General features: G+C 36.6%; 1 protein-coding gene across 11 annotated transcripts in view; it reads left to right on the forward strand.

Annotated features, from left to right (window-relative positions):
• PPP1R9A (protein phosphatase 1 regulatory subunit 9A) overlaps positions 1–27,295 on the forward strand; it is a 299,215-nt gene that overhangs the window by 205,146 nt on the left and 66,774 nt on the right. For 6 of the 11 annotated variants that reach the window (XM_044246057.1, XM_044246056.1, XM_044246058.1 and 3 more), the window contains exons 6-8: positions 3,334–3,469; positions 8,653–8,718; positions 26,324–26,479. In XM_044246057.1, the coding sequence (XP_044101992.1) occupies positions 3,334–3,469; positions 8,653–8,718; positions 26,324–26,479 (358 nt within the window). The remainder of the gene's footprint in view (positions 1–3,333; positions 3,470–8,652; positions 8,719–26,323; positions 26,480–27,295) is intronic. The other 5 variants (XM_044246060.1, XM_044246063.1, XM_044246061.1 and 2 more) reach the window with 1 other exon arrangement.

Below are 27,295 nucleotides of genomic sequence, written 5' to 3' on the forward strand. Positions count from 1 at the left end.
ACATCAAATGGGCCTTTAAAAGAAATTGATGAGCTGATTGTAAAATTTATGTGAAAATGCAGGGAAATTGGAATAGTCAAAATAGTTTTGGAAAAGATATACAGAGTTCGAAAATTCACACCAGCTAGTTTCAAGAGTGATTATATAGCAATCAGGGCAGTGTGGTATTCACACAAGGATAAGTACATCAGTAGAAGAGATTGGAAAAGTCCCAAAATTCAGCCCACAAGTATCTAGTCAACTGAATTTCAACAAATATGCTAAAGTAAATTCAATGGCAGTAATGAATAGTCTTTTCAATAAATGGTGTGGAAACAACTAGTTATCCATGTGGAAAATGATGAAGCTCCACCCTTACCAAACATTGTGCATGAAAATTAATTTGAAAGATACAGATCTAATACAAATTCAAAACATTAATGCTTCAATAGGAAAATAGGAGAAATCTTAAAAATCTTACATGAGGCAAAGATTTCTTAGATGGGAAAAAAAAAGACACAAATCTTTTAAAAAGTTATCAATTGAACTTCCTTGAAGTTCAATTTATAAGACACAATTAAGAAAATTAAGAGGTTGGCGTGCGTGGCATGATCCCAAGGTCCTAGGATCGAGCCCTGCATAGGGCTTCTTGCTCCCTGCTCAGAGAGCCTGCTTCTCCCTCTGCCTGCCACTCCCCCTGCTTTTAGTCTCTCTTTCTCTTTGACAAATAAATAAAATAAAATAAAATCTTTAAAAAAAATTTTAAGGGGCCCCTGGGTGGCTCAGTGGGTTAAGCCTCTGCCTTCAACTCAGGTCATGATCTCAGGGTCCTGGGATCAAGCCCCGCATCGGGCTCTCTGCTCAGCAGGGAGCCTACTTCCCCCTCTCTCTGTGCCTGCTGTTCTGCCTACCTATGATCTCTCTCTGTGTCAAATAAATAAATAAAATCTTAAAAAAATTTTTTAAAAAGGAAAAAAGAGAAAAGAGGTTAAATCAGAGACTGGGAGGTGATAATAAATAAAACTGATACACAGACATTATTTGTATGTATGTATGTATCTATGTGTGTTTATTACATATAGTATACATAGATAAAGATATGCATCCAGAATGTATAAAGAACTATTACAGCACAATAATAAAAAGCTGGATAACCCAGATTTTTTTAAATTGGCAAGAGATTTGAAAAAATATTTCACTGAAAAAGATATAAGAATGCTCATTAAGTGTATGAAAAGATACTTAAATGTCATTGGTCATCAAAGCGTTGGAATTAAAACCATTATAAAGGTACCATTAGATATTCAGAGGAATAGCTAGAATTCTAAAAGATAGTACCAAGTGTTGGTTAGGAAGTAAAGCAACTGTAACTTTCCTGCATTACTAGCAGGACTATAAAATGGTATGACCACTTTGAAAAATAATTTGGCAATTTCTTTGAAATTTGAAGATACTGTAGCCTATCAATTCCACTATTAGTTATTTGTGTAAGAGAAATGAAATTTATGCCCCCCCAACGACTTGCACACAAATGTAACTTTGCTCATAATAACCAAATCCAGCCTAAATATCCACCAATAGAAGAATAGATAAGCAAATATAGTACATCTGGTACAATGAAATACTATTCGGTAATAAAAAGGAATGAATTACTGATATTTGCATCAGCATGGATAAGTCTCCCAAAATATGGTGAGCCAAAGAAGTCAGACACTCTATGATTCTGAAAATCAAAATTTTCAGATTTGAATCTGATTTTCAAAATTTGAATCAAAATTCAAAAGAAAAAACAAATCTAGTATGCGCCCAAGGTGAGGATGATTTCCTAGAAAGGGAAATGGTATATTTTAGGTGGATGGAAATGTGTATTTTTATTGGTGTGGTGATTACAGGCTATGCGTGTGAAACTTATCAAACTATGCATTTAACGCTGACCATAATAATTTATTATTTGTAAATTATACCTGAATAAGGATGAAAATTATATAATTTATAAACTCTACTTATACTTGATTCCCAAAGGAAAATAGCTCAAATGATTAATGAGCACCCAAAAGCGTAACTTAAAAGTCCTGTTTGGAACTATATTAAAATACTGCTACAAAGACAATTAATTTCTAGCATCTAAGCATAAAAATTTTGACTTGTAGTGCATTTGTACAGAGAATGGTGGTGTATTTCATTTAAACTTATGATCCAATACAGCAACATACTATAAGAACAACATCAGTTAACTATAGAAACATGATTAAACAAATAGTTACAACCAAAATAATGAAATTAAATGATATGTAGAAACTAAATCATGTGTACTACTCATATATTTTTAGAAAAATAGAACCATATATTAGTATGAAAAGATGTTAAGTGAATAATAATTTGTTAAGCAAGACACAGTATTGATGAAGTTGTATCCTAAGTGACTGCAGCTTGCAACAGCGAATGACTTCCTTGCTTTTATTTTATACATTTTCTTACAGTAATTGATTTGAACAGATATTTCCCTTTGTCCCTTTATTTCTTGAAACCACACCTTTCCTCATAGCATCTCTTTTTCCAAAACTATGATCTCTTTTTATTTTAGTTTTTCTTTTCTTTTTTTTTTAGGGTTTTTTGTTTTGTTTTGTTTTTCTTTTAGTTTTTCTTCTAAACAAAAACCAAAGCCTGTATTTGTTTCCCTTTCTTATTTCCAGAGTTATAGTAACTTAGCAGAAGTTAATGCCTCTTTATTTACCCACCTAAGGCATTCTATTCCTCAGAATGTTTTTGAAGCAGTTTTTGCATTGTAAAAAGAACAATATTAGGGAAATGATTCTCAAGTTCAGGTGTACAAGAAATTAAGAGTTTGCTTCCACTTTGTAGGGCATCAAAAATGTGTGAAGTACTGTAGAATGGATTACATCTTTTTTGTCTTCTCCCAAAGTAATTTTTTCTTTTCATTTTGGAGAGCGCAGCATGCAAGTGGGGAGTTGGGGGTGGCAGAAGGAAAAGAAGAGAGAATCTTGAGCTGGTTCCACACCCAGCACCCACCAGAGGCGGGGCTGGTCTCAAGACCCTGAGATCATGACCTGAGTGGAGATCAGGAGTCACATGCTTAACTGACTGAGCCACCCAGACACCCCATTTTTTAATTGTCCTTTACTTTTCCCCTTTCTTTTCCTTTAGGGTACGTCTGCAGTCACCTGTTCAGTTGACAGCTAACATCCCCTTCCATGCAGGCATATCATTTATAGTCTATATGTGATACTCTCTTCTTGAGGCCTGACGGACCATGATGAGCTATCAAGCTCAGTTACTTTTTTTTTTTTAAGTTGGAGAATCCAACCATATTGGTCTCTTTTCACCTTCCTACAGATTTGTTATTGGGCGAGAAAAGCCAGGACAAGTGAGTGAGGTTGCCCAGTTGATAAGCCAGACGCTAGAACAAGAAAGGCGCCAGAGAGAGCTGTTGGAGCAGCACTACGCCCAGTATGATGCTGACGACGATGAGGTAGGTGGTGCTCACAACGTCCTTCCTGCCTTCTCCCCACTATGTTCCTCCTTTACAAAGCTCTCTTTACCACATAAAAGTAGGATTGGTTCTTTGCAGTTTCTCAGGGAGAATGTGTCTACATTCAAACTCACAGAAAAGAAATATTACTTACATCTGTTATTAACTTATGAATCAAGTAATGGTATCCTGTTTACAGCATGAAGGCTTTGAGATCAAATAGGTCATGTTTTACTGCACTATTAAAAGAAATTCACTGAAACGAAAAAAAGAGTAAAAACACTAACACCTAAATAGTAACTGTCTTTATTGTTGGAATTTGGTGATTTTCTCTCTCTACTTTGTATTTTTTCCCATTTCTCCCCCAATTTTCTACAGTAAGTTTGTAACACTTTTTGAAAAAAAAAAAAAAAAAAACACACAAAACAGTTTGACTGAAAAAACGCGAACATATGTACACAAACACACACAGAAAAGTGTTAAAAACTGCTGGGTGTTTTCAGGTTTCTTTTTTCCAGGAAGAGAAAATCCTTTGGATCTGCTCACTGTGATTTGTGCTAACATAATGCAGAACAAAGCATCTCCACCAGCACATATCCCATAGAGCAGATACATATTGGAATAATTTTGCGTCCTGCTCTCTGTAGAAGATCAAGTAAATGAATAGAAGCTAACCCCCAAGTGAAAATGGCTCTCCGGAATCCTTGTGTGTTGTAATGTAATACAGATGCTGGTCTATTTCTAATGTAAATGCCAAATATGCATTGATATAATGGGAAAACATGCTTTATTATAAACATGTTTAAACATGTATGTGTTTCATATTGGCATGTCAAAAGACCCATCAATAATTTAATCTGAGTATTTCATACTCCATAAACATAGTAAATATTCAGATAAAACATAATTTATACCACCTGATATAAGGACAGTGCAACTTTATATGTTCAACCTCTACTCATCTGAATATATTCTTTTTCCAGAGCCCTTTGTTGGTCTCTAGCCAGGACATAGTGAAGATTAATAAATAGACATTGAAATATTTTCGTGTGTTTTTAGTCTGGAATGTTTCAACCCAAGTATATCTTAACTTTTTATGTGTTGGTCGTTCAGTGTAATTTATTCTCCATTCATTATAGTAGACAACTAAAAATGGTCTATTAGCTAAGTTGTTTTTTTTTAAGTTTTGATTGGAGAATAAACATTACAAAGTCTTCACGTGATTAAATTCGTCTCTTAGAATTCTATTTAGTTTTTTTAATTTTTTACTTGCAGAGTCCATCTGAAATGGCAAGTACTTTTTTTTACTATACTGAGATACAATGTATAAAAATGTTGCCTTGGTTTAGAAATTAAAAATGTAATTTCCTCCAATGTTTAAATTTTCATCTTAGCCTTCAGTTTCTCTGTGCTAGTGTTTTGTATTTTATCAGAGACACTGATTTGTTTTGGAAGCCAGCCTCTTTTTAGGATTGTAGAATCATTCTCTGCAGGCTCTGCTAGAAAGAATTTGGGTGTGAGATTTGGGGGAGTTTGGGTGACGTCAAGTGGAAGAAGGCGAGGGGGCCAGGCTTCGCAGTCTGTGGGCCTCTGTGTCTTTGGCTTTGAGATTGGGCTAAATTTCTGCACTCTTTCTAGCTTTTAATGTTCTGTGAGTGTGTGAAATAAAACATCAAGTCTCGAAAGGCAAGAGGGAAAATAAGATAGTTCTTTAAAGCTCTCCCGGTGAAAGTTTTAGATCGCCTACTCTGTACTCCATGCTGCTTCCAGTTATGTTGAGGAATTGATCACATTCAGTCCCAGAGGTTTTCAACTCAAGCGCCTAAAGCTTTTTGTTTGTTTGATGTAATTTTTTTTTCTAATTTAGTAATTTGAATCAATGCAAAATGAATATTTGTTGCTCAACTTTTATACTTAGGAGCACATCATATGCAGTTTTGTTTGCTTGCTTGCCTGGTTTTTATGAGGAAAGCAAAATTGGTTATCACCTGAGCAGATATTTTCAGGACCAAGAAAGGTAAATAAATATCCAGTGCCAATATCTTGGCACTTGGCAAGATGCATTTCCCTACATGATTTCATGTAGTCTTTACAGCACACAGAAGAGATGTTTTTTCTAGAAATGAAGCAAATGAGGCTTTTTCTAGTCATATAGCTATAGTTGGCAGGGTTTTTTTTTTTAAGATTTTTATTTATTTATTTGACAGACAGAGATCACAAGTAGGCAGAGAGGCAGGCAGAGAGAGGAAGGGAAGCAGTCTCCCCGCGGAGCAGAGAGCCTGACGCGGGGCTCGATCCCAGGACTCTGGGATCACAACCAGAGCCGAAGGCAGAGGTTTTAACCCACTGAGCCACCCAGGCACCCCCAGTTGGCAGATTTTTGATGGGAATAGGGTCTTCCTGTCTCCAAAGTTGGGACTTGACAACATATTGCTGTTTTTGAATGGGGTAGACTAATGGGTCTGTCTTTGTTCGGGCACCCACAGAATAACTGGGTGACAAGAGATGTTGGAAAGAGGATTCCTGTATTGGGTGATAGAGTTTCATGTAATATTTAGGTTCTGTGATTCTTTATTCTGTATTTCTTATAATAGGGGAATTAAATACTTGGAGAATTATTTTATTCTCGGCAAATAATCTGTAAGTATCCTATGAAGATAGGGTTTAAAGGGAAGAATAATTGAGTGTATGATTTTTTTTTTTTATTTGAGTTTAGCTTTAGGTTAAACTTTTTCTTCTATTTTCCGTTGTGGAAATAGAAATCATATGTTTGCTACTATGTTATTCCAAGTAACCTTCACTTTACTGAAAAGGTCAAGGAGACTTTCTCTATGTTTCTCTCTCATGCTCCCCTCTGACTTGTATTTCTCTCCTTTTCTTTTCTTGTGTGTTGCCAAAACATGCTCAGTTAAAACCAACTGTTAATATTCTGTGCATAGGAGAGATGAAAGCTGTACAAATAATGAAAATTCACTCTTATATAAATACTTTATTTAAATTCATTTTTTACTCATACTACCAAATATTGTTAAATCAATTTGAGTTCTCTGTCCCTATTTTTTATCTATTCTCTTTCTCTCTATTAATGAAGAGTAAAATGTCCAAGAGACATAACAGAGGTGAGAAAAACCTATAACCATTGGTTATTCAATGGGTAAATGATCCTGAGTTAATTTTTATATGTAATTGAACAATGTATTGATTTACGTATATTTGTTAATCCTGAATTGTGTAATGAATCACTTGACTACTCACTTTTCTTATCATCTATGGAATCATCTTGTGATTTCAAAGTTAGAATCATTTTTATTTCACAATATCCCCTGTGACATTCCCTGGGCCAACTAGGAAAAAACTTCTAATTAAATGTAGGACAACTGAGTTCATCCAACTAATTTCCAGAGCCAGCGCTTAGATCAGCATAGTCTACTGAGGGATAGATAGCTTCTGGTTTTGGTCAAATCATCCAAGGTCGATCTTGGAACGTCCCCTTGATAGAAGGGAGCTCTTTGCTCGAACTGCCTATAGGGAAAACATGGCAATGTGAGAAATATGTCCGAAAATTGTGAAAGTACAGTAGTTCTCTATCAAAACCATATTCAGGAATAAAAATACCTTATCAGGCATTGTGTGCGTTTACATGTAGCTGTTTTGATGATTTAGGACATTATAAGTTGTACTCCAAGAGAATTTACAATAGATAGATAATCCCCAAACTCTATTTAAAATAAATTTCTACACTTTCTGTGTTTTTTTACTCCCAAAACTAGAGGAGTTTACAGTAAACTAGTAAACTAGTTTAATTTAATTTACAGTAAACTAAACTAGAGGAGTTTACAGTAAGCCAAATCAGTTTTAATTTACAATCCTGTTTCTGTTTACTATCCATTAAATATTATGATTTAAAAAAAAAAAAAAAGTTAAAAGGGCTTTGCCCAAAGGCTGAAGATTAAGGGGAAGGATCCTGTCAGGAAGAGAAAGATTAAATCTGAGCAATTGAAACATTTAAGATGTAGATCAGAATGTATCCATAATTAGCAATTGCATTTCTGGATAATAGAATTATTGTTCATTTCTTTTTCTTTCTTTCTCTTTTTAAACAATCTGGAAGGTAACGATGGAGGAGTTCAATAAGCCCCTCACACAGTCAACACTATCCCACGAAATTCTGGGGGTATGGTAAATTTTTCAACTAGATTTTAATTTTCAATAACAAATTTAATCTCCTGTCATACTCCACAATTATCAATGTTTAGCCTTTTAGTGATGGGATGTTGTAATTCTGGTATATGTTTTGTGTAGCATGGGTCATGTATGTAAGTTGTGGGTTTATATTTTTATCAAAGATCATTATGCAACGTGAAATACAGTCTGCTCACACTAGAAATGAAGTATGAGCTGGTGCTGTAGCACTTTTTTGAATTAGAAAATGCATATAGTCGTTCACATTAAAATAAACTATTTTATATGCACTTTGAAATTATAGGATTATTTTGGTTTGCTTCTTTAAATATGCTTTTAAAATATGGTAATTATTACATTTTAAAGTCTTAGATTATAGATGGTATTTCAAAGTCTCTTCAGGCAGTAGTTTATAACAAGGTTAATCATTACTCTAGAAACTGAGGCCCCTTCTCTTAAAACATAATTTAAGCTCACTTTCATAATTTTTTTCATTACTGAAAATTAATATAATTATAACTGTATCATGAGAACATTAGCTTTTAGAATCTTTTAAGATTTTAAATACAATTTAGAGCCGCTACCTACATGGATATGCATTTTTATTGCTTGTGTTAACATGTAATGATTAGAGTCAGAGGTACAATGGAGCTATGGTTTGCGTAAGTGTTAAATGGTTCATAAGAATATAATTTTTAGGTGAAAAGCATTAAAGGGATAACATTGAATTTGACTCATGCTGTTTGCTGTTCCTGGTTGGAAACAGCTTGTGTTGTGTGAACAAGAGATTGCAATTATTATGGATGGCCTTTTAATAACGTGAATTGACTTTATACTGTTCATAATGTCGAGAAACTAAGAGTGGGAGGCATTCTCCCAGTTCTCAAACGTGTGTGTTCTAGCTGGCACTGGAACATCAGTGTTTTTTCTACCCTTTATCCTTGGGCTGCTCTCTTTACTGGGGAAAAGCCTTCTTTAATTTGTGTTGTCAACCATTTTAGAGCACTGTGGCTGAATTGCAAGGAGTGTCTGGCAACAGCAATAACAATAACAACTATTTCCTTAAGGTTTGTTTGTTTATTTGTTTTGGTGAAAAATAATGCTTATATGCACCTTTCTGCTTCATGTGTGAAATTAAATATTCCGTGTTTCTTATTAACTGGCACTATGCTGAAAGAACCTCTCTAGAGCTGTGTGTTCTATGTGTTGAATAATAGTTGGAAAAATTATTCATTTAAAAATAGTATTTACTTCTGAGATATGGATGCAGGTTCTGCAAGTTGTACTTACTTCCTAATGTTTAACCCTGGATGTTGTTAACCCTTAACACTTTAAATATTTTGTGATTCATATTAAAGGGCAAGAAAAAGATACCCAACAATAAGGCTGTACATGTATACAATACAGTGTATATGTTGTTTTTAAACCCAGTGAGTTTTTTTTAGAAAAGAATCTGTTGATACAAAGTTCTTCCTTTTTCAAAAAACTAAACACACGTATATTTAAATTATAATGCTACGTATTTATGTGATTTATATGGTAGACATAGCAAAATGTCTAAATAAAACTATTACACTTCAAATAATAGAATAATTCTCACTATCTTTAGCTTTCAGTAACAGAAATAGAGGAGCTTAAAAATGGAAATCAAGCTTAAAATAGAGATTCAGTTATGGTGATGGGAGAGGCCTGAAGAATTGGAGAAAATATAAAACCTTTTTAAACAACTGTGTAGACTCCAATTTGACTGGATCTTTAAAATCATTAAATTTAATTACATCCTTTAGTTTGTGATCCCAAAATCTACAGTACTGGTCATTGTCATTGAAACTCAGAATCAAGATGTTTGGAAAACATTTAGTTGAAGACTGTGTGTCCATGCTTGATCTAGTCTAGGCATTGTCCATGTACACAGGCATAAGCACAGACACACACATGCATGCACTATCACCTGGTGGCAGACATCATCCCATACTTGAAGAACCCTCTGTAGAAATATTCTTTGTATGTGAAAACAACATTGTTTATAATATTGAACACAGGAAGATGGATAGTGTCAAGGGAAGATAGAGATTAGAATAGAAACCAAGGAGGGCACCTACTGCATGGAGCACTGGTTGTGGTGCATAAACAGTGAATCTTGGAACACTGAAAAAATAAAATAAAATTTTTTTAAAAAAGGAAAAAAAAGTAACCTTTGCCTAGATAATGTCATCTTTTTGTAGCTCACTTTCTTTATATTGTTTATTGTAATACAAGTGATTTGAATATGTTTTCATGTTATTTTCTTTCCAACAACCACATTGTGATGATATTTATTCATGAGTGAAATATAAAATACTAAATAAACTCCATCAAAGTCTGCTATACCATTAAATTCCTCTGAGGGTATGGACTTTGTACATCCTAGAAATCATGCTAGAACAGTTCTATATTACAGTGATGGATCATGGAGTTTGAAGTGTTTGAGAGATGTCACAGAGATAAACAAAAATGTCAGCATTTTTCCAACTTTAAGAACATTTATAAGTTGAATATAATTTTTTACCAAAAAGTTATAAAATGCAGAAAGGCACTGTGGGAGATGGATCATATCAACCTTACTTTCCAGTGGGCTAGAAGGATTCTGTGGTGTCCTCATGCCTTTACTCCTTTGGTCTTCTCTTCCTGGAGTACCATTCCCTAAACCCATTCTTGGTCAACCTTGTGTGCCTTCAAATCCTGTTCACTTTTTGGGTTCAATTTAGTTTTCACATGTCTTTTCTACAAATCCTTCTTGGACTTTCTCAGCTGAGCTGGGGACTCTTTTCTCTATGAGTCAACAACAGTACTGTGTGTGTCTCTATCATCATTTACCCATAAATATCCCCCACTAGCTTGTAATTTCTTCAATGACAGGTTTCAATAGCTAGTTGATTTTTAATACATACTACCACCATGAGCACAGCACTGGGCAGACAAGAGGAAGCCAAGAAATTAAATTGAATTGAATCACTCGAAGGATGCTAAGATGAAAATTGGAGAGTAGAGTTAAATGAGAATAAAATTTAGTTAGAAACATAATCTGAGATAGTGAGGGAAGAGTAGTGACACAGAGTACATGGATAAAAGAAATGTCAGACCTGGCAAGACTAGAGATTGGAGATAGGGACTGAGGAATAATCTGAACTTGTCCTTTGGCACTTTGGGATTTCACACCTTTCTTTGGGTTTTTTCATCCATATCTTAATTGTTTTGAGAAAATGTGAATTTGCAAGAAGACCCTATCTCTATCACACTGCACCAAAATTGTTGGCATGTAAAACCAGAAAAAAATGAATATACATATTTCATTCCTTGAAAACCTTTGGATCTTAGAAATAGGAATTTGGTGACTCACATTGGCATGACCTCTTTTTAGCCATAACTGAATAAACATACAATAGAAACAGTGTAGTTGAAATGGCCTAAGTACTGTCGAGTTCAGTATTACATAGAGAGCCATCTTCTGCCCAGTAGTCATCATAGAAATACATTTTCATCAGCAATAAGGACTAAATGGTGACCTGATCAAAGACCCCAGTTTTCTAAAGCAGCCTTATTATGGAGGGTTAGCAGGTTTGATAAGGATTCCATTTATTTTAAACTGATATTGATGCTAGTAAGGGTAGTGGTAAAAACTCTTAATGGATTTCTGGAATTCCAGTCCTTAAAGGGGCCTTAAAAAAATCATTTTATTGGCATAAAATTGACATGGAGTAAAATGTGTAGATCGTAAGTGGATAACTTGATTGTTTTATCATTATATAATCCATGTTTCAGACATTAAAGTTAACATTAATGAGGGATAACTTATCTAATAAAATGCACCAATTTTAAATGTATTCATGTGGGTAGACGGTATCATGAATACTTTCATGAACAGTCAAGATAGTGAACATTTTCATTACCTAAGATTGTTTCCTTATAGAACTTTGCAGTTAACTCTCAGCCCAAATCAAACTATTGAATCTATTTTCTGACACTGTAGATTAATTTTGTCAATTCTAGAATGTCATTTGAATGGAACCGTAAGTACACACTTTTTATTGTCTGCTTTCTTTCACTTTCATAATGTTACATTTATCCTAAGTATCCTGTATATTATGATGAGACTGTAATTGGTATTTCTTTGAGTTGCAGTAGACAAAGCCAGGGCCCAGCCAAAGTGGGATGTCTAATTGGAGAACTCCATCATAAAGCTGGAGTCTCATGGGCTACACTACTCTGGAAGATGAAAATAAATCTAATCTTCCACTCCAAGGACTGCATGAGAAATTGCCAATGTCAAACCTTGTCGCTGGGTGGACGGGAAGAAAAATTTTTTTCTGAGACATTCTGATCACAGCAGCCTGAAGTTATGCTACCTGTTTGGAAAACCTCAGATATGCTTATGATCAGTTATTAGAAATATTATAAAATTTTAGAAAATCTAGACACATAATTAATACAAAATATAGCATCTATTTCAGTGTGCCTACAGAGAGAAAATATAACTATTTACTAATTATTTCTAAGTAATTATTAATTACTTTAGTAAAAAGGCAAAACCTTGTCTAACAAAACCTAGGCAAGACCCTTATGGAAAAAAAGAAATTTTACTGAAATATATGAAAGAAAACTTATATGGAAGGGTGAAGAAACCATTTTCATGGATCAGAAGACTCAATAGTTTAATTTGAGTCAATTCTAAATGTATTTATATATTCAATGCTATTCCAGTGAAAATAATTCTGAAGAATTTAAAAATGGAAGTTGGTAAGCTATCGCTAAAATCTGTAGGAAAGAACAGTGCACCAGAAATAACCATGACATATAGCATGCCTTAGAAAAGAGATATTTATTATTAAACTGTAGAAATTTAGTCTCTGGAGCAAAAGAAGGAACAAGTTGGCCAAGGAGCCCAGAAACACCCCTCACACATACGAAAATTGGATTAGTGACAGGTAACACTCTAAGTGAGTTGAGAAACGTTAGGCTTTTCAATGAAGGAGACATGGTGAAATTGCAACCTCCATTTCAGTCTGTACCCAAAAGTTCAGTCCAGGTGGACTGACTACTCAGATGCAAAATATAAAACTATAACATTTAGAAGGCATCATAGAAGAATATCTTTTTGACCTCAGTGTAAGAAGTGGTTTTGCTAACGTTAAACAGCTAAGAAAGCAAAACCATAAAAGAAAGGATTGACAAAATTGGCTAATTAAAATTTAGAACTTCTGTGCGTCTGAAGAATACCTATATGAATGCAAAAAGGCAAACCAGAAGCTGGAAGAAAGTATTTGAAAAATAAATAGCTGAAAGAGAATTATATAAAAAGTACTTCTAGGCACCAACAAGAAAAGACTATAAAGAGGGCATTGGCTTTAACACTCATGTCATAGAAGAACTTTAATGGCCAATGAGCATATGAAAAGATGCCCAAACATACTAGCAATCAGGATGTGAACATTAAAAACCACAATGAAATACTATCTGGTATTTACTGAATTGATTTAAATTGGGTATTTTAAGTTTTGGTAAGAATGTAGAGTGAAAGGAACTATTATTCTTTGTTATAGGATATATTAATTGGCCCATCCACTTTGAAAAACAATTTGACATTATCTAGTAAAGCTGTCTCAACAGTTATATTCTTTACCAAACAATTAGTAAAATTCTTATATTCAAGAGCTGTAAGACATGTATTTTTTTTTCTAAAAGAAAAAAAATTGGACACAACTGATATCTCTATCAACAAAAGACTGGGTAAATATATATTAGTATATTCATACAGGGAAATAATATGCAGAGTTCTTTCAGCAATCCACCACAACTGATATCTAGGAATATACCATTTAAAATAAAAATGACACAGGAGCATACCAACAATATGATTCCACTGTTAATGCGGTTTAAACCTGTTAAAAATAAACGATACATTGTTTTGCTCTACATAAATATGGTATAACTAAAGAAAAACCAAGAATGATAAAATTCAGCAGAATTACTCTAAAGGGCATGGAACTGAAATAGAATGAAGAAAGCACACACAGAAAAATACTAGAATGTAATGATACTGCTCTTTTTCTTGAACTAGGTTGTTCATTGGTAGTGGTGATATCATTATTTATATACTGTCTATGTGTTTTACAAATATGCTTCCTGCCAATTCAGTATTTAATGAAAAAATTAAAACCTGCCATGTACAATTCTTATGTTTAGCAATTAATCTGGATATAAAATGACTATTACCTAGTTCCTGATCTCTAAGACTTAAAAACGTCTTTAAGACTCCACGTCTCAAACTTGCCTCAATGTGACAATCTCATGGTACGTCTTTAAAATTACAGATTTCTCCACCCAGCCTCAGACCTACTGAAACAGAGTATGCATTGTGTCAGGCCTAGGACCTGGGTAGTTTGTGGGAAGGGGTTAGATGCGATCAGATCTGGAGTAGTCCAGCCAAGAAAACTGACCTTTGAGTCCTGCCTGGTATTGCAGAGATTTTGTAAGAAAGAATTGCGGCCACAACCCATCAGATAGCCATGAGGAAAGGAATAGAATTATCCTCTCTCAAAGGAAGTTGTAAAATTGAGATCATATTTATCATTAATTCATAGATAATCCATAGAAATACCATCAATGATGTTTGTGTTCGTTTTACCTTTTCATTTACCAGAAATTCTATAACTGTGACTTCTGGTTCTATCCGATCATCTGTTAGCATTTTTGCAATCATGTGAGTCAATTTGTGTATGTACACACCATATTTTCCAAGACTCAGTTAGTTGTATAATTCTAGAATTATTGAAATAATAATAACATGTGCCACTTTGGTCCCTGTAGTTGTTCTCTTCTGCAGATTAAAAATTCACGGAAATACAAATCTTTTAGTCTCTTCCCACAGTTCTGTTGGCATCAGAATAAATGCTTCATTGTTTCGTTGGCAAGTAAAACAAAACTCAAGGAAGGCTGCCAATTTGAAATTGCAGTGTGACATTTGAATTACAGAGGTCTACTTTGGTCTGTTGACTGTTTAGTTCTGGATCTCAGTGGGAAAAATAAGGATCTTTAGTTCCCTCCTCATATAGAATATATTTATCAGGTACTTAAAGACAGTGGCATTTATGTCTTAGTGAGTAGGTAGCATTTGTTAGGAGGAATTGAATTAGGAATTTTGAGTCATGGAAAAATATAGTTTATACTCGCAAGAGACTTGCTATTTTGTTTTGGAAACAATAAATATATATGGTAAAGAGCTTAAAGCACTTTGAAGGCAACCTGCCAAAAAGCCAAATAACCATAGTATAAAAGAGTCATCAGAACTAAGGACATATAAAATAAAAGTGTAGATTTAGATTTGTGGTTTTGATATTTATTTGCAAGAAGTTTTTGTTTTTGTTTGTTTGTTTTCTATAACCTAGAATCAGGTCAAAATTGCATATATTCAAGAAAGAGACCAGTTTACCTGCAGGCAGAGTATGTGGAAAGGAATATTAGTTGGACAGTCTTTGAAAAGGTAATTTGAAAAATATTATAGGGATGTTAAAAATCAGCTGAATTTCGTAGACCTTTTTCCCCATTAATAATAACTGGGAAACAGTTCTCCACGAGGCTCTCATATTTCTGAGGCACTGACTGCCCTTTGTTCTGAACTATCAAATGTTTGTGTCATGCACAGTCTTGGAAGCTAGAGATAGTCTTTCCCTTTGAAACAAGGGTGGTAACATCGCCTGTTATAAAAGACTCAGGTTCCCTGAGCTCTGGCATCTTCTCCAGACAGGCCTGCTTGTGCAGGTATAATCTGGCCCTCTTCTCACCACTCTCTGGAAACTGGAGTTTGAGGAATCACCACAAAGATATGTTAGTCTCTATCAACTAGTCCAAAGACCCATTCTGCGTTAGAGGAATGTTCTGACCTTGTTCAGACCAGAGTCATAGAGAAACACACTGACTCCTACCTCTTGGGAGGGAATGGATTTGCAGCTGCCACAGTCGGAAGCCTGGGAAAGCCTCAGCTTTAGTGAGTTCACTGTGGAGATAGTGGAGCAAGGTATATAATGCCAGTTTAAGGAGAAATACCAGCAGCTGGACTTCCTTTGACTCAACCCCTCCTGCACTTCATCATGCCAGCTGTAGTCAGTGAGACACTAAGAGATCTCAAAGTTCTTTGTGTTGCATCTTGTCTGCTACAAAGGCTTATTGGCTCAACCAGGGAGAATTCTTTGAGATAGACAATCTCTTGTGGGAAATTATTGATGAATATTTGGGTCCCAGCTGGCCTACAGTGCTGATGAAAGTAACCTGCTGGAGAATAAGAAAGTGTCCCTCAACGGTCTTGCTAAATTCTTACCATTAGCCTTACCACCTTGGAAGATTTCCCTGTCCCTTATGTTCTAACCAAACTTAGGATTGGACTCTAGGCTGAGATGGCCTCCAGCACAGTTCCTGCTGTGGCAGTGAAGGCGGGGCTGCGTCAAAGACTCTCCAAAGCCAACTTGGTTGTGTCAGTAATGATGACACCTTATATAGTGCTTCAGGTGGGAGATGCTGGAAGTTTGGTTAAAACACAAATAACCACTGCACTACTCAAAACAAAATAAATGCACCTTATTAGTGGTTCAGAGCCACCCTCTGCCTCTATGTCCCTTGATGCCTCTTCTATCTACCCTGAACTCTGCTGCGTAAGGAGGAAGGTGACTAGGGGTCAGGATGAGATCTCCTTTGTCCTTTGAAGAGACCAGATGCTATATGAACCCCTTAATTATGCTGGGGAACTTTGGGAGGAGAGGCATCCAAATTCATGGTTGTGTGGATACTGGCTCACAGATCACCATCTTACCTGGTCCCAGAGTGAGGAAGGATGCCCAAATTCAACTGATGTGGTTTGGGCAGTGTTCAAGTGGGAAGGGAAACAAAATGGTCTCTTGGACGGAACCCTTTGGGCAGATGCAATGTAATACTGTTGTGACTTCCGCTGCTCTATGTGTAACAGAATCAATGTATTATACACCTGCCCTTCTCTGTCCCATTAGTGCCAGTGGAGATCCTCTCTTCTAGGGATTGCCAATGTAGAACAGTAATAGTAGGATAAGAGAGAAAACATGTGTGCTGTTTTCTTCCAGGTAGGCCAGCAAAAACAGTATAGAATCCCAGAAAAAGAAGGAGAAACCACAGCTTAATTAAACACATCATGGTTGATCTCAGTTACTACAAGCGAACTCATTGTGTTGCTTGGACTTCATTTAATAATGGTCTTATTGATATGAAATAGACTGACTGGATTTGGTGCTAGCCACTGTGGTCACATTGATCATTGTAGCTGAGGGAAAATCCTAATAATGGAAAAATTCACCAGAAGCCAAAATGATATAGAAACAAGGGTAGATATCAATTGGGAGATGATTCCTGTATGAGTCTCTGACTTCTCTGTGTGTCTGGTAAGCAGAGACACTCATGGCCTTTCTTTCAGATTACCTTTTTAATGATGTGTATAGGGTGATAAGTGTTGGAAAAGAGAGTGTCTCTCTTTAGGGCAGATGACAGACTTGCCTACTGCATGTTATTAAAAAATATATATATGAGTTCCCTCAGTTCAGAATACTTTTTGGGGGTGTGTGTGGTTTATAGTTCATGTTTTTCAATCAATGCAATTATAATTAGACACAACTATTTTAAGAGACTTTCTTCGAAGAAAGAAAGAAAATAAAACTATCTTTTAAAAAATATTTGAGTACTCACCAATAAATTCAATATAGTAGAACAGCTGGAAAGGGAATGGATTTATAGGGTTTGAGGTGGATAAGATTAGGAAATTCCTAGAAAGTAAAATTTAAGAAATTGTGGTTGAAAATTACCTCAATAATTGAGTATTACAGATTATAGTACAATGTAACTGCTATTCTTCAGATCTCTTTCTTTTGCTTTTCATTTAAGCATAGTCAACACACTGTGGTACGTTAGTCTCAGGTGTACAGCATAGTGATTTGACGATTTAATACATACTGCTGTGCTCACCACCAGACCAATGCTATTACAGTACCACTGACTCAGTTCCTTATGCTGTTCCTTTTATCCCCATGATTTATTCATTCTGTAACTAGAAGCCTGTATTTCCTACTCCTGTTAACTGATCTTGCCCATCTCTCTTCCTCCCTCCCCTCGGGTAGTCATCAGTTTATTATTTGTATTTACGGGTCTGTTTCTGCCTGTTGTTTGTTCATTAGTTTTGTTTCTTAGATTCCACATATAAGTGACACCATATGGTATTTCTTTCTCTGACTGATTTCACTTGGCATAATACTTTCTAGGTCCATTCATTTTCTCACAGATGGCAAGATTTCATTCTTTTTAATGAATGGGTAATATTCCATTGTGCATATATCCCTTTGAATTCATGTTTTCTTATTCTTCAGGGTAAATACCTAGTAATAGAATTTCTGTTTTTAATTTTTTGAGGCATCTCCATACCTAAGTTCTGCTTCACTTTTAGACCATGTTCTCCTGGCACTACCCTGCCTTTGAACTTTGTTTGGAAACTGTTTCTTATTTTTAGAATCAAGATGTTCAAAACCATCAAGTCTTGGTTCCCTTCTGTTTAATGGTCCTCTCAATTTCTCTCTTTGGTCACATTTTACCATAATAAGCAGCATGAAGAAATCCAGCAGCACCTTCAACACTTGTTTAGAAATCTACTTAGTGAGATCACTCCATTCACTAGGGAGCTTTCCAGCTTTCTCCTTACAGAAGGTGATAATGTTGCTAAGCTTCCTGCCACTATGCAAGAACTACCCCCCCCACCCCAGATTTCCACTTACAGGGTGTTCAAGGCAATTCAGGCTTGCTCTAACATACTCTTCAGAATCTTCCCAGCCTTCCTTCATTGCCTATTTCCAAAGCCACTTCCTCGTTTTTCTGGGTTTGCTATGGCAATACCGCCTTTCTATTACAGTATAGCAAATTACCACCACAACTTAACAACTTAAAATGAGAAATATTTCTACATCACAGTATCTGTGGGTCTGTTTAACTGGATGCCTCTGACTCAAGATCTGTTCCATGGCTGTGAATAAGGCGTCAGCCAGAGCTGCCGTCATCTGAATGCTCTACGTGGGGAGGATCTGCTTCCAGGCTCACTTGCAGCTGTTGGCAGGACAGAAAGGAAGATCCACTCCCAAGCTCCCTCATGTGACTTTTGGGACGCCTCAGGTCCTTGCTGGCTCTTGGCCAGAAACATCAGTTCCTGATGATGTAGGTGTCTCCACACGGCCACACACAATCGGGCAGATTGTTTCTCAAGGGCAAGAGGACAAAAGAGATGCAAGACATAGTCTTCTTGTAAACTAATCTCAGAAGGGACATCCCATCACTTTTGTTGTATTCTGGCAGTTAGAAGTGAGTCATTAGGTCCAGCCCACCTTCAATGGGGAATGGATTATAGAAGAGCATGATTAGCCAGAAAGAAGGATCATTAAGGGTTATTTTAGAGCCTGCCTACTGTGGTGGAAAATGGAGTTCCTGCTTTTCAGGAGTATGCTTGCTAAAGGAAGGGGTGGGGGGAAAAGAAAAAACAACCCAAAGAAGATATTAAAATACTGCAAAATCAAATGCTAACTTATAAACTGTCTACCGCAATTGCTAGAAACTTTTAAGAAGGGTAAAGATGAGTTTGAGTTGTTACAAAAAATATTTATAGGCAGATCTTCAATCTATCTAATCATATTTTAGGAGAGATAATTTGTCAGAGGTATTATCAGTTATCTGAGGAGCTGAGTGCTTGACAAAAGGAACATGGAAGGCCACATCCATAACCTAAATATAGACAGTAGATGCTTCTTGCTTTAGTAGCGAGATCGTATAATGAAGTGAAAAATCAGAAAACATTCTGAGCAGAAAGATTGGCAAGAAAATTTTGAATGGCTTGAGAAATGAGAGGAGAAAGGAGTATCTGTCTTGGCCCAGGCATCATGGTGGATGTTTTACATACTTTATCTCTTTGAATCCTCTCAATGCGCTATGAGATTGGTATCTTTGGGGTCATTTTATAGAAGAGAAGAGCATGGAAGATGCATGCTAAATGACTTGCCAGCGGCTGTCATGCAACTATGAAGTTTTTTTTCCCTTTTGGGGCCCTGGTCTCTCCACCCCCAAAACCCATGCTTTGTTGTTGTTGTTGTTGTTGTTGTTGTCCGCATTGTTCTGGTGAAGCCAGAGGTAGTGAAAATTATCACAGTCATAAAGTCTCTGGCCTTTTAGCATATTCTAAGCACTGTGATTAATACTTTGAAGATACCACTACCGGAAATTCTTCCAACAACCTTATGAAGAAGATGCTGTTATTCCCATTATAAAGATGAGCAAAGAGACCGAGTGGCCTAACATTACAAAACTAGGACACAGAGAAGTCAACTGACAGAAGATGGAAAGAGAGATGGCTTTGCAGGGAAGGGGATGCTTTTGCTGAAAGCCATCTGGATGGCTGGCACAGATTTAGGAATTTTAAACATTAAAGTGTTAGTTTGAGGTCTTTCTCCTCCAGAGAAAAAGCAACTCTCTTCTATTCTCCAACAGAACAGAGTCTGAAAATATATATAACCAAATTCAAATCCAGTAAACAAATTCCAACAAAAACTGCATAATCAAGGCTATTTTTTTGATTAGCACCATTTAGTTTCCTGGAATTTACCAGAGCAAACATTGCTACAGCAAAAATTACTGCTAATGGTTGAACCTAACAACAAGAGAAAATCCCCAAAAGGGTCATTTAGGCCCCAGCTGCAGCTGTGCCTCACTATATTTCTTACTTGAAAGCTGAGAATTAACAGGAAAATCAGGGCTCTGCCGTGCTGTGCAGATGTGGCTGAAACTGCATTAATTTATTCAGCAAACATTTGTTTAGTGCCTACTATATGCCAAGCAGTGTGCTAGCTACACTGGTATTTCAGGAATAAATCATACTTGGTGCTTTCAAGGAGCTTATAGTTGAAAGTGGTTGATAGAGGGCAGATGTAAAAGCAGCCAAGTTTTATGAGTGGCATAAGGAGATCGTAGAAGCATAAAGGAGTGGATTAGAAGAATCTTCAGGCTGTGGCTTCATAGGATGAGCTGAGTAGATCAGTCTTCGTCTTGGATGCCTGGGGCAGGAGGGGCAGGGCCAGTAAGTGGAGACAGCAGAGGCCTGGAAGTTTTCTTGGTCCTGGGTAGAAGCTGATGCCTCCTACCAAAACTGGGAATATAAGAAGAGGAACGGGTTTAGGGAAAAGAAAAATTTTACTTCAGAAATGACCAGTTTGCTCATAAAAGGTTCATGTGGCAGGGTCTTCCAGGACGTTACATTTATGAGACCAAAACTTGGCGAATGTCTGGTTACAAGACTCCGATTTCGAGAAGCTGTAGCTTATGTTGCTGTACTGTAGGATTAGCAACACGACAGTAGCAGCAGCAATGGCTTGTCTGGGGCGCCTACCATGTGCCATTCCTTGGTGCCTAGAGACACCCCTAACTTAATCTCATGACAACCTTGTAATATATCCTAAGGGGGTATTTGTGTTCTCAGTTTATAGACGAGGGCTTTGAAACTTAGATCTGAAAGCCGACTTTGCTCACATCATAGAGCCAGGTTTTGAATCCAGGGCTACATCACTTCAAAATCAAGATTGTTTAGTTGGCCTCCACTTAAGCAACTCACCAGTATAACAGATAACATCCCTTCCTTCTCTAAAGCCTAAACTAAGATCTGCAGCTTTCCTGAGTGCTCAAAGCTCAAGAATGTCTCGTGCATTTGTTCCCCCCAGTCAGAAGTTAGAGATTTACTAAGAGGTAGAACCTGTCAGCTGTACTTATTATTCTTGTAATTATGTGTTTTATTAAAATGTTAAGTGCTCCAGTGTCATATGAATATAAAGGAAGTTGTGTCCATGAAAATGAGATGAAATGTTCTGGGAAGAGTCAATACACATTGGTAGCTCAAGAAAATTAGGTATGAGAAGGAAACATAAAAGAGACAGACCATACACATCTAGAGGAATTTTGCATTCATTTTCCTTGCAAGTATCTTTTCCATCCATTTAACACCCGGCAGTAATTCTATAGGTTGTATGCTGTGATTCTGGTCTATATAAGAAAGAGGGCATGAAATGTAAGTCAGCAGGCTGGTAAGCCAAACCTTTTGAAGGACACTTCTGTGTACTTGCCCAGGGTGAGCCTGTTATGAGAGAAAAGAAGAGGAAATCTCTAGAGACAGGTGGAAGTCTTCAGAGTGAATTGAATGAAAACATTTGAACATGTGGAAGGTGAATTTCAGCACAATAGGATTACTCACCAACATTTTTGGCTAGGGAAATATGGAAGGAATGCATTCCTATCTTTTATCTTCTAAAGCCTTACTTTCTGTAGACTGCATGCAGCGTAGTATAGAAGAAAGGACATGGGCTTTGGAATATGTTACCTTTGATGACATAACTATTTGCCTAACATTGGGTAGAGTCCCTTGAGTCTCAGTTTCCTCTAATTACAATGGCATAGTAATACCTACATCATGCAGTCTTTGCAGAATGTAACATTGGGCACGCAGTAAGTTACAAAGGAATTGCTATTCATTTTTTTGCACCCTTGGGAAAGCAATAAAAAGGTGTAAGATACTAATCAAGAAGGTAGATGAGTTGTGAACAGGAACTCTTACTATCTCTGTCAATTGTTACACAACAACTATTCTCCCTTCCTTTAAAATGGATTTTCAGGGGGCGCCTAGGCGGCTCAGTGGTTTAAGCCTCTGCTTTCAGCTTGCGTCATGATCTCAGGGTCCTGGGATCAAGCCCCACATCGGGCTCTCTGCTCAGCGGGGAGCCTGCTTCCCCCTCTCTCTCTCTCTGCCTGCCTCTTTGCCTACTTGTGATCTCTCTCTATCAAATAAATAAATAAAAATCTTTAAAATGGATTTTCAGGTTGGGATAAATGATTTTTCAAGAGTCTCTGTTTACTTGAAAGATACTGAATCTGGCCAGAAATAAAGAGAAGGAGATGGATACCAATGGAAACATTGTTGTGGCATATTTTTTTTTGATGCAATATTGTCCATCTTCCTCTATAAACATCAGATTCAGTCCAATCTAATGTTGAGTCTATGAATTTCTACTACCCTATCACTCCATGTAATTTACTTTCAGATTAACCATAAAAAAAATTTTCATTAAAGATAGAACAATCAAAAGAACACATTATTCTTAGTCTACTAAATGTAACTTTTTAACTTCTAGATGTTTATGAGGTCCTGTAGTAAATGCTTCCTTTATTATAAAGCCTATTTATGTTGGGAGTGGTAAATGATCAGCAAGAGAGATTGGCAAGATAGTTTTTTTTTAAGTTTTTATTTAAATTCCAGTTAGTTAACATACAGTATCATATTAATTTAGGTGTACAATAGAGTGATTTAACAGTTCTATACAACACCCAGTGCTCATCACAAGTACAATTCTTAGTCTCCATCCCCTGTTCCCCCTATTCCCTAACAAACTCCTCTCTGATAACTAGTGCTTTGTTCTCTGTTAAAAGTTAAGAGTCAGTTTCTTGGTTTGCCTCTCTCTCTCTCTTTTTTTTATTTTCCCTTGCTCATTTGTTCTGTTTTTTTAAATTCCACTGGGCATGATGGATTTTATTTTATTTTTCTTAGATGTTTATTTATTTATTAGAGAGGGAGAGTGCACAGAAGGGGGAGAAATGGGTGGCGAGGGAGAGAAAATCCCATGTAGACTCCTTGCTGAGTGCGGAGCCCCATGCAGGGCTCAGTCCCAGAGCCCCGAAACAGACGTTGAGATCACAACCTGAGCCGAAACCAAGGCTTGAACACTTAACCAACTACATCACTCAGACGACCTGGCATGGTAGTTTTTAAACACCCTATCCAGAGCCTCTAATAAGTAAGAAGTAGAATCCAGACACTAAAAGACGTTATCTTGACCTTAGTATGCTTCTGAAAATAATTAGAAAGAGAAAGCATCAGTAGGTAGGAAGATGAAATGAAAGATAAAAAAGAATTTTGCAGAATTGCAGATAATTTGGATATTGAGGACAGGGATTGATAAAGTAAAAAAATGAATCAAGAGGAGGACTTCTTAATAACTTACATTTATGAATGTAATTTTGAAAACTAAAATGGATGACAAAGCCAGAACTATACTTAGAGATAAGAATTGCATATATTGTACATATATTGTATATAATCCTGTTACTCACTGTAAGAAGTGTTAAAAAAATAAAAGTGACAGAATACTGTCTTCCTAACAAATGCCTTTACAGTTCATTTTTTAAAAAAAACATATATTATTGAAAACCTCCCTAGGAGGTTATAGATATTACCAAGTAGCAAGTGTAATAGGCATTTTGGATATATCCTTTTAAAAATATTTGTTGAGATCCTATTATATGTCAGGCCCCATTCTGGGCACATGTTTATATTCCTTCCCTTACACATAGTGAAGAATCATTTTCAGACCGGCAAAGGGAAATCAAATTTTATGTTTAAAATGTGCCACAGTGTCATCAGGCCTTAAATTTAGCTTCAGATTTTATGGAGTCATTCAGAAAATTCATCAAATTGATGATGTGGAAGTGAATTTAATCTGCCTGGTTTAGACCTTTATAATAAAGGCATGGCTTTGCTGCTGGTTGTAATTTGGATTAAAAACAAGCACCCAGTCTAATATCTCTAAACCAGAAGTTTCAGCAAGGTATCAAGATTGTGTCCTTACCAGCCTTACTACATTTCTATTAATTAACGGCCCTGGGACTTAAAAGTACCTATTGGTTCTAAAAATACATATCAATAGGAGATGAGTTAATTTACAGAATATCACAAAATATAATGCCAAATCTGGGATTAAGGTTCTTATAAGATTTATAGGACCTAATCATCCCAACTAGTAGGAGCTACCTAGAATCAGCAGCCCCTACCACTCAGCTACCTTTTCCTGTCAGTGCCAGAGGCACTTGGAATGGAGTTTCAAGTCTGCATATTTTCTGACTGGTTTCTGAGGGGCTCTTTCACCCCAGAGATACACTGAGCTTGCTGCTAAGCACAAATGCCACTAAAGTGAAGGCCTTCATGATACTAGCCTTCACATGAGGAAGTAGTGTCTGAAAGATGCCGAGGCAGTTCCTTCATCCGGGTCAACGACCCTCAGATTCCTTACTGGAAGTTGTGCCTACTTCTGGGCTCCATCCTTTAAAACAAGTGTGGAGAATTTGGAGAGAAGTCTGAGCAGAGGCTCAAGGATGATGACAGAGAATGAGACCCAGGAGGAAACCAGAATTATTTTACTTGAAAAGGAGCAATCAGAATGGCAATTTAATAATGGTCTTTCAGACATTAGGAATTATGACACTGAGGTTAACGACCAGATTTTCTTCATGTGCAAAACAGTGAAAGAAATAGAATTTCAGCTTTAGCAAGAAGAATAGAGTATAGAACCAAAAGAAAAAAAAAAAAACAAAAAACCAGCAATCAGATGCTGAGCCTATTTAATCAAAGGAATAGATCAGTCCACACACTTTATGAAAGTGTTTTTAAAGGCAATATCATTTCCTGTCTGTTTTATATATTATACATAATACCATCTGACACAATAAGGGCACATTAAGTGAACTTTGTTTTTTGACCCTGTGAATCCATGATTTATCTTTAAATTATGTCATAAGGTATAGATTTCCAACAGTTATTTTAAATTAGAGCCTCATAGCTTGGTGCTGCCAGGAGAGGACCTACTTTCTAATAACGTTAAGGAAGTTCGTGGTATGGAGGAACATTCATTCCAGGGGCCGCAAACTCATGGAGCTGCAGGGGCATGTGGATACCATGAAGAAGTGAAGCTAACAGCGTACAACATTCCGGAGTTAGGAAAGTTCTGGTGTATTTGAAGGTGTGTGACCCATCCCAAAAAGGCAACCACTGCTGACTAGGTCATTGTTTTCACGTCACAATATACCCACATTGCCAGATCTTTAGCTTTCAGAAGAAAAACTGGGGATCTGGAATCTCAGGTGAATTTTTTATTTAACATCAACAAAATACTAAGATTTATCAGAATGCTGTGCAAGCAAAGCAGTACACCTCTGCGGGCTGTAAGTTAGCAGTCTCTGGTTGTCCTTTAGGTCACTGGTTAACCAACACATTAGTTAGCATAGAAAACAGAGCTGATTGAACTCTCAAGTTAGGAGAATCCATCTGCTAAACCTTTGTAAAGCTTGAATTAAGGTCCCTTCCAGCTCTGCGAATATTTTGATCTCCCCTTCCTTCTTCCCTGCTCTCAGTATTGGGTGACTTATTCACACAGTGGTGGGGATTTACAGGAATTACTTATTTCCCCTAACAATATCATTTTATTTTGCAAAACCATCACATACTTAGATGGAAGACAACTTTTGTTGCTATACTAAAGATGCTGCTGATGCTATTAGATTTTTAGGGAGGCACTCACATATGGCACAGACATGTCACTTTGGATCTTTGAACTAACATTTGTTTATAACATTGGCTGCATGAGGCATGCTTGACTTAAAAGCCTACTTACACTTCACCATTTGGTGACATACTTTATTTCTCTTTCATAAAATATTTTCAAATAACCCACTTCTCCCTGGCTAAGGACAACTGGATCTCTGAAATCCCCTTCCTTTCAGACAGGAGAATATGCCACAGATGAAGAGGAGGATGAAGTAGGACCTGTTCTTCCTGGCGGTGACATGGCCATTGAAGTCTTTGAGCTGCCTGAAAATGAGGACATGTTTTCCCCATCAGACCTGGACACAAGCAAGCTCAGTCACAAGTTCAAAGAGGTAAGTTGCTGATCTGCAAAATATTTTTCTATGCCTTTCCGTTTCATTATTACATCTATATTTTGGTTTGAAAAATGTATTGAGAAGAATCAGTTTTCTAAAGAAAGCCTTTGGATAACAGATTGTCTTGAATTTCATTGAATTTCAAGGTAAAATTCAAGTAGATCTCATTCCACAACCATTAATTTTTAAATGCTTGTTATTTGTGTAGTGATAGCTTATGACTGGTGTGTTCTTCCATATTTTCAAGCTGTAGCTTAAATGTGCAGTTTCCGTGGTAAGTTCAGGTTTTATTTTTTCAGTATTACAGAATTTGGGGGACCTGACGATAATCTTTCCTCTAAAGCAGTAATTTCTTAGAAAGGTTTTTTTTTCTTTTCCTAAAATAGACAAGATCCCAAAAGGAATCAAATGATATACCTAACTAGTTTAATTGAAGAAATTAAAGTTTAATGAATGAAATTTGAGCAGAGTCACTAGAACTCCCCAGGGATAGTGAGGTGCACAGGGACTGGTAACAGCAGGAAGTTGTTCCAACTTCCAACCGAAAGAAGGCCTTGATGGGTAAAAAGGAACAGAGATTCATCCCCCCCTCCTCCCAAACAAGGGCATCTTTATAAGATCCAGCCACTGCTAAAAACGACATTTGGAGACAAGGGTGATAGACACTCAGCCCCTTCTCTCCTCCTCTGAATGCTTCCTATCGACGGCCAAACCCAGGAGGAGTGTGACGAGGTCAGTCTCCAAAGGCAGCAACTATCAGAAAAGGGCCAACTAAGGATCCCAAAAGGGCAGATAGGTGCAGATAACACATAC

Source organism: Neovison vison, chromosome 4 (genome assembly GCF_020171115.1).
Source record: "Neovison vison isolate M4711 chromosome 4, ASM_NN_V1, whole genome shotgun sequence".
Classification (NCBI taxonomy): Eukaryota; Metazoa; Chordata; class Mammalia; order Carnivora; family Mustelidae; genus Neogale; species Neogale vison.